This window comes from Epargyreus clarus, unplaced genomic scaffold (genome assembly GCF_041222505.1).
Source record: "Epargyreus clarus isolate Ecla_fem2 unplaced genomic scaffold, WU_Ecla_fem_2.2 ptg000008l, whole genome shotgun sequence".
Classification (NCBI taxonomy): Eukaryota; Metazoa; Arthropoda; class Insecta; order Lepidoptera; family Hesperiidae; genus Epargyreus; species Epargyreus clarus.
The window spans coordinates 10,691,276-10,699,600 of record NW_027332216.1 but is presented as its reverse complement, the minus strand read 5'-3'; the positions used below and the strand labels follow the sequence as shown (position 1 = coordinate 10,699,600).

Below are 8,325 nucleotides of genomic sequence, written 5' to 3'. Positions count from 1 at the left end.
ACGTAAACCGACGAATAGCGACATATCATTTGAAGTAAAGTGCGCGCCTGGCGTTTCGTGATGAACTCGTAAATTGTTTCAACATACACCTAAAATGTAGGAACAAAATATTAAATATTTATTTCTACATTTGTGAATACTATACAAATAAAGTTTACATAAAAAAGGTGAATTGTACTAATAATAATAATTGTAATAATAATTTCGTTTTTTTTAATCGTAATAATTTCGTTTTTTTCGCCTTTTTAGTTAAAACACTCTAAATGGATCTAAGAAGATCGAAATGTTGATAAGAATAAAACCTCTTTACTTTTCTCCCAAAGTGCGTGTAAGATGAATAAAATTTACCATCTAGTTGGTCACGTTAAGATATTTGAAAATGGGCAAAACATCCTGAAGTTAACATTTCTAACGGACAATGTACAGAAGTGTGAGCGAACCTTCTTTGGGTACCCTAGGAACTACGTATGTATTTATACTTGTATGAGCACACACATATTCCATGTCATAAACCTATCATGGTTTACCATTTTTCTACCATGCCTGAATTGTATAGTATATGATTTGCACCAAGTAAAATACTTACCCTACTTACCCTAATCGGTATGCTTTTTTATCACACATTGTGTGTTTAATTTAACTTGAATATAGAATAAGAATATGATTTTTGTTTCATTTCTACAGCAGCAGCAAGTTTAATGAACCTGAGACATTTACTCGATGCGTTCTTACTTAATATTCTCGTTCGCTACTACAATTTTTCTAAATGGAACAAAATATACGGGAATATAAAAACGCTTTTGTATTTATATATTTTCCAGTGCCGCAACAACAGGACGATCTAGTCGTGGAAACATCCAGAATTCACTCAAGGCGAGCTCTTTCAGAGGACAATGGTTTTTGGAGGGCCGGCGTGGGGATATTACCCTACGGATAGTACTCGCTCCTTGGAATATTTGGTGGCAGGTAAAATTAATGACTATTCAAGAAACGAAACAAACAAAGGAGAAAGAAACAGTGTAACAAACAAAGAAGCAATCAGAATACTAGATCATCCCCTATCTCACTGGCAGTAAATCTATACAATCAGCTAGTCAGCAGTAGTAGTGAGAATATAATTTGCTAAAGCAACAGTTTGTTTTAGAGTATTCAATTTATAATCCTACCTTATTTATGTGCCCGTAAAATGAGAAGTCATTGATTATTTTTAATAGACACTTTTTAAAATTGCATTATCGTTAAATGTGTTACTGCCATGCATTTCTGCAATATGGCAGTAGTATCGTGCAGTTCTGTGGTTTTCAAAAGGTGAGACAGAGTTACTTATATCAGATGTTGCAACTTATCGTGTCCAACTTCCAGTCGAACTCCATGTATAGTTGGCCATAGAATTTCATAAATGATAGCGAATGTTTCATAAACTTTTTAAATAAACGTTTTTAATTGTTTTCTTATAATAAAATAAAACTATTTCTTGATCCAATTTACAACTTTTATTATTGCATGCATTATTTAATAATGCATACAATCGTGTAACGCATACAGCCAGTGACTATAGACACTTATTATTATTAAAATTACACATCATGAAAATAACACAAAATAATTAATTAAAATAATACTAAAATTAAATTATATGAATATATTTGTAACTTAATATTTCAGACATTGGTGCTTCTGTCAGTTATATACAAGTATATAGTACATTTCCTCCTCGGATACTACATAGATGAGTCCTACGATTTCTTAGATATAACTATACTAGTATGTGAAGTTGTATTCGTTGGTGATCTCCTCATCCACGTGCTCCACATGTTTTGGGCTGCCCTGAGGTTGCATATACGTATATACAGACGAAGCTACTTGTTTTTAGCTTACGATATCTTATCTTTATTTCCATTTACTCTAATATGTAAGTATTTTATGAATAGCTCCAGTAGTATAATTATACCAAAGTAGATTTGACTTGAGCAGATAAGTTCCTATCCTAAATAAATAGTTAAACAATCAAGCAGCAAAACAATAGTAGATTTCTCGGAAATTCATTAGATAAAAAATGATTGAAATTCTTTCAGTAGTATTCCTTTATTTCAGTTAAATATGAAAAAGATTACAAGTATATTTTACTATTCGGGAGGTGGCTTGGAATATGTCGGATTTACAGAATATTTCCTTATTCTCAACTTTTGAATGAAGCGGTGAGTATTTTTTTTTGTTAGATATTATTCACACTTAATTTATTTCGCTGAATGACTTATATATATGACCTAATGGTCATAATATCTTCAGCCCATCGTCAATTATCGGTACTGGCACTTACCATAAAAAAAACTTGTCTGTCGTCATGTAAGCAAGTTTATTTTATGAGGGGCCTATTTATTTAAACCAAATGGTATATATCAATTTTATATACAGACAACAACAGACAAGACAACCAGCTTAGTGTTTTTTTCTCGTTCATTTTGCAACCGATATGCATAATTTGGTTATCAACAAAACAGATTTTTAATAAACTAACCTTCTATTAAATTAGTATGGAATATTGTTCACATCAAGATTTATTTAAAAATTGCATCAAAAACACCAACTCAATCGAACCTGAACAAAAGAGAACATATATTTTGCAAATAGCGTAATATACGTTACGAATATTGGAGGCAAAAAGTAATAAATATAAAGAGACCTCCAACAATAACATTTTAATAGTGATTGCAGTTTATAAAGGCTTTGTATGTACATACAGGTTCAAAATGGGTATCGAAAATGCGTCGCCTACGTAATAAACGGGAACAATTTATTACGTAAGCGAAACAGGAGAATGTTTATAAAGTTTGTAAAGTACTCTCTGTAAAGTTCTTTACCGTTGTGTGGAAGGCCACTAAAATCCGTTCGGTCCTTTACAAGTTTACTATTCCGTGGAGACAGATAGGCATTATAAAAACTTGTAGGGTTTTATTACGTTGAAGTTTGCTACTTCAAATAGCATTGGAGTCCTACTTAAGGGCGACCACAGGTGCGTCGCTATACTTCAGGACTAAGGGCCTTATTCCTGTCACGCGGGTTTGCGTCCACGTGCGCATCGGTCATACGGACCAGCGTAGCACTTCGTATTGTTTCATAGACACTTTCCTGTCTAAAACTGCAGAAATTCATGCGTGCGAGTGGGGCACGTTGGATAAAGACCCTGTATAAGCTGAAATGCCTAGATCTTAGCAGGTTTCTATACTGCTAAGGCAACAATGAAAAATAACATTTTATTTATTAAAAAATTTATCACTCAATTTTGTTTATTTGTAAAATATACTATGTAGAGAGATGTATCGCTGAAAGCTTTTGCTGAAACTTTTTCAAATTTTTTATTGCGATAAAAGCTACTAAAATTTCCTTTTATTTTATTTCACACTTTTGGTGTCAATTACTTGTTGTGCCCAACTCATACAAACATAACTGGAGAGTTTTTGCTACGCGTAGTTTTTTAAAAGACTGAAGAAGCAAGTTTCATTCAACTTAATAGTAAGTGGTCACTGCCGCCCATGTCCGACTATAAGCAACTTCATACAGAATAAGGGTCTAATTGTACATGATCTGCCACCTCTTAATACATACTCATAATTACAATATTCAGATGCGAAGCGCCCGCAAGAAACTCTATGTGTTCGAGCACACAGTGATAGTGGTGTTGATTCTCCACGGCGGCTCCTGTCTGTGGTACTCATTCAACAACTCCCCGATCGCGGGCATGCAGAAGTGGTACACGCTCGGATATCCATCACACGTTAATATGCAGAAGCTTCAGTTTAATAAGTAAGTTTTAAATACAATAAAACAATATACTGTTACATTTTCTTGTGTCTTGTGAAGAGTAGTGGAGCGTGTCCACCTTAAACAGAGTAACACTGCTTTTATAGTCTATATATATACCTAAGTACGTTATACGTTGTCCAAGACTTTGGTGCAATGTCGTAAATAGGTGTGCGGTTGGAATGGTCATTGACATTCTACACACGCATAATTTTGGGCAGTTCTATACGCCATAAATCGTTTTAGATCCTATCATGAATTTTAAAATTTACGAGCTACGTGATGGAGCAGCCACTACCAGTCTCACGAGCTAAGGTTCCATATTCGGTGCCCGGCCAGACAGACATCTAAATGATCAGAAAATCAGAAAACAAATTTCTATTCTAAGTTTTTCATTTTCAAATTTGTTTGTATACGTGACTCCCACGGCACAGGGAATTTAGTGTGAGGATTATGAATGGAAAAAACGTCGTTTTAACTGACTTCAAATGGAGAAGCTTCTCAATTCGAGTGTATTTTTTTCAATCATATCTTTCATTTAAAAAAGAAACAAATAATGTTATCATTGTCCTTTCAAACAATACCCTAAGTAGATCAACTGCAATAGGCTGCAGTCAAGCTTCAATAAGATTATCTTGCTTCGACAGTTACGCGTCCTGCTGGTATTACTGTGCCTGCCGACTGTTTAATGTTATTTTCGGAGACGCATTTCCTTTGGTAAATATGCTTCAGATTTCCTGCTTTATATTAATTCCTTGTATCGACATATTTGTCGGCCATGTAATTTACTTAATATAGTTTGAATAAAATAGATTTTACTGTAAAAGAACAAAACCAGAAGACAACATATATTTGTTGTGAAATACAGATTTACTCTGAATCTCTTTCAACTAAAATTTTAATTGATTTTGCCACATAAAAAATTAAGCAATCAATTGTTTTACGTGTGTTACATATTTCTAACGACATCTTTGGTCGTAGAAAATCTGAATATGATATATAATCTGAATAACTGATATAAGCGACATCATAAAATATTATGTTTTAGCACGGCCACGAAAAGTGGCTCACGTCCTTTCTGATGCTAATCGGTTTCGTATTAGTGAAGTACCGATTTATTGGCATTATTGCCTGGGAGCTGATACTGGAGAATGGTCGCTGGGCAAGCTTCGTTGAACAAGTAAGTTAATAACACGAAACGGGTACTCACAATATGCGGTTTGTTAATTTCTTTATTGCCGTTATATAGTAAAATGTCTCAATTCCGCGATAACTTTAGTCCAAAATCATGTAACACGAAGATTGTTTTTCAACGTGGAGATTTTTTCATAGATCCCTTCCCGGAACGGAAATGTTATGTCGGAATTAACTGAAGTGAGAGTAATTGAACGTAGCCTAACGGCTGATTATTTCATTTTTATAAGTAGGTGTTTACGAGTTTAGCACTCTATGTATTGTATATATTTTTACATCGTTATTTAAGAGTCCGATAACCCCTTTCGCTTCCCGGGCGGGAATTCTAAGAGAATTACTCCGCGAAGAAAAAGATTGTATCAAAAAAAATTAGCACATCACATCCGAAAACCAAATCACTCGACGTTCTAACAATAGTACTTTGCAACTACAATTTGCAACTACAATGGAATCCAAATTCATAGTAAAATTAAAGTTAAATTGAAGTTCAACAATGGATGCCGACAATTAGAAGTAAATGCTTGACGGAACAGTTGGAGTATTGCGGATCCAAATCTGTGCATAATTACAGTCTATAATAGCGGCATTTCATATTACATAGTTAAATCTACTAAGTTACTATGATTTAGCATTTACAGGATGCTTATTTAACAACTTCACAGGCTGTTTTGGTAACAGGCTCTTCTGGTACACCTATTTACAAATCGATTCAATTATCTCTGAACAGATAATGTTTTACTACATGCGTTTATTTAAATAGGTGTCACAAAAATCTATATCCGCAAATCACATTTAGACGTCGAGTAAAATTTGCTCGCCCTACATTGCATATAAAATGATGAAATAGTCCATCTGATACTTGTTTGGCACTATCATTACCTATACAAGTTTTGCAAGGTACCTAACACTAGCACTAAGTAACGATACCTCGTTAATTGCTTAAATTCTAACAACTTCGTACAGTAGCACAAGCGTTAATAATTGGAGAAGGACTATTTCAGTAAGTTAATGTCGTATTTATTTTTAGTATCACCACATGGTTGACTACTTAAAGTTCCGTGGTGCGCCGGTAAGCCTCATCGAACAAGCGAAGCAGTATAAAGAACATCTCTGGAAGATGAAGGACGGCATCCTCACTTCCGAACATCTGCACGAGTTGCCCCTACCGCTGCAAATGGAACTCATCTTTGATATCAATGTAGGGCACTTCCATGATACGCTGCTTTTTAAGGGCACTGGTAAATTATGAATTACTTTTATACAAGCTTTTATTTAACTTGCCTTTTTGTTCGTTTTATGTGTGTGAGTTTGATCCAAAGATTTGAATTTTTTTCGCTACGCCATATTTATGGTGTGATCCATTCATTCAAATGAATTCAAAGTTTGTTAGCAAAACAATTGAGCTTAAATTTTGTATACACTGTTATTTTCAAAGACAAAAAAAAAATCCTTTTATAACGTTCAAACATCCTACATATTACTTTTATGGAACGACTTTTGGTTTTACTGAAATTTTAGATGAAGCCTTCTTACGTCATACATCTCTGCTGATGAGGCATGAGCTGTTCCTTGAAGGGCAGGCAGTATGGAACCAGGGTGTGGTGAAAAGTGGAATGATATGTGTAAAGCAAGGGGTACTGGAAATGCTCTCTGATGAAGATGACGAAAGTCCTGTCATTGCTTTTAAGGAAGGAACAGTGAGTTTTAGTATGAAAGTAGTTTTCTCCAATAGTAAGAATGGATAATCCACGATCATATCGGGTTCAATGATTTGAATTGATTCACGTATTTATAATAATTATGTTGGTAATGGGAATATACAATCCTGTGGCCCATCTATGGGTGGTCACTACATATGTTGCTTCCACTAACCATTAAGTTGGCAAGCCTTACAGTAATTCCAAATTAGTCACACAGCCTAATTACAAACAGCTAATTGTTGGCTTTTGGATAAAGAATTGGAAAAAGGATTTAAAAGAAAAAACATCGCTCTTATTATGTAAGAAAATAAGGGAACAAAATTAATTATCGTATAGGAAATCAATACAACTCAACTCAACTCATCAATATTATTTCTTCCAGGTATTGGGTGAAATGAGCCTATTTTACTCAATTCCATCTAAAGTTACAGTAAAAGCGGCTACGTACGTAGAACTGCAGGTATGATCGCTTTGTAGTGTATTAAATTGATATGCATATTGCCGAGTTCAATAACGATATTGCTATTACTCAAAGGTATTGCGCAGAACGGATTTCATGCGAGCGATGGTTGAGAATCCCACTATGCTTCAACAAATACGGCAAAAAGTTTCAGCTAGACTTAAGAATTCTAGGAGAAAACAGGTAAACGCATAATCATTTTGTAAAATTAAGAAAAAAATATCACATACCAACATTTGAAAAAAAATTCGCAGATTAATAATCTAAATAAAAACTTCATACTAGAGGATTACAGTGGATTCAGTCCACTGATACGTTGCGGACCTAAGATTTAAAGTTGAAACGACTTTTATTGACGAGGAATTAAAAAAATATACCTTTAATTTAATTAAAAATTTAAAATAAAATAGTATTTTAGTGGTATTGTATTGTAGATATTTTATAGTCATATTTAGTGCAACGAGTTGAGTATAATTTACAGTTTGCAAGGTTATAGTGTCAACAGAGAACTCTTTTTAAAATTTTAATTACCGTAGGCAGGTTTTATGTCGAGTTGATGGCTCTTAGCTCGAGGACTGTCCCTCAACCAGCGGGACACTTGATGACAGAATACACATATTCCCGTGTCGGATTTAGATATACAAATTTGGAGATAAATTTTAATCAATACAACCTGTAAATACCATTTTAATTAATACCTGTGCAAATGTAGACTAATTTATACGCAAATATTAACCATTTTTATTTGCTTTTTTATCGTTCGTCTAATCATTTTCATTTAATTTTCTACTCCAATAAATCTGTATATTTCTATCACTCTAATAGAAATAAGTACGAGTACAAGCATAAAATCAGTTTGTCTTGTTACTGAGAAAACGGATTAATGCTACACCTACTCACATTATTTTGTCTTTTAATTTATTCTTCTTTAAGTCGTACATATGCTAACGCAATTACTTATATAAGTCGCTCAAATAGTACAATCGTAAAAGTGGGTAACTAACTTACTTGATAAAAATGCTAAAACATGCAGTAAACTTCGTCGTTACTCTAGCTATTCCCGTTTAAAGTCTTTTTATGACTCTCCCATCCATCCTAAAACTTATTTGGGTGTTTCCACGCATAAAGTGGATAACTACGAAACCCTTTTAGGAGATCCTGCTTAAGAAT

At 33.9% G+C, this 8,325-nt stretch overlaps 1 protein-coding gene across 1 annotated transcript in view; it reads left to right on the top strand.

Moving 5' to 3' along the window:
* Positions 1 to 337: 337 nt before the first annotated feature.
* Positions 338 to 8,325, top strand: part of LOC140744411 (uncharacterized) — a 35,711-nt gene continuing 27,723 nt past the window's right edge. Inside the window, exons 1-11 of the mRNA XM_073075990.1 lie at positions 338 to 465; positions 822 to 966; positions 1,666 to 1,912; positions 2,095 to 2,198; positions 3,626 to 3,804; positions 4,449 to 4,518; positions 4,850 to 4,981; positions 6,023 to 6,233; positions 6,514 to 6,692; positions 7,078 to 7,155; positions 7,231 to 7,338. Coding sequence (XP_072932091.1) covers positions 419 to 465; positions 822 to 966; positions 1,666 to 1,912; positions 2,095 to 2,198; positions 3,626 to 3,804; positions 4,449 to 4,518; positions 4,850 to 4,981; positions 6,023 to 6,233; positions 6,514 to 6,692; positions 7,078 to 7,155; positions 7,231 to 7,338 — 1,500 coding nt within the window. The 5' untranslated portion in view covers positions 338 to 418. The remainder of the gene's footprint in view (positions 466 to 821; positions 967 to 1,665; positions 1,913 to 2,094; positions 2,199 to 3,625; positions 3,805 to 4,448; positions 4,519 to 4,849; positions 4,982 to 6,022; positions 6,234 to 6,513; positions 6,693 to 7,077; positions 7,156 to 7,230; positions 7,339 to 8,325) is intronic.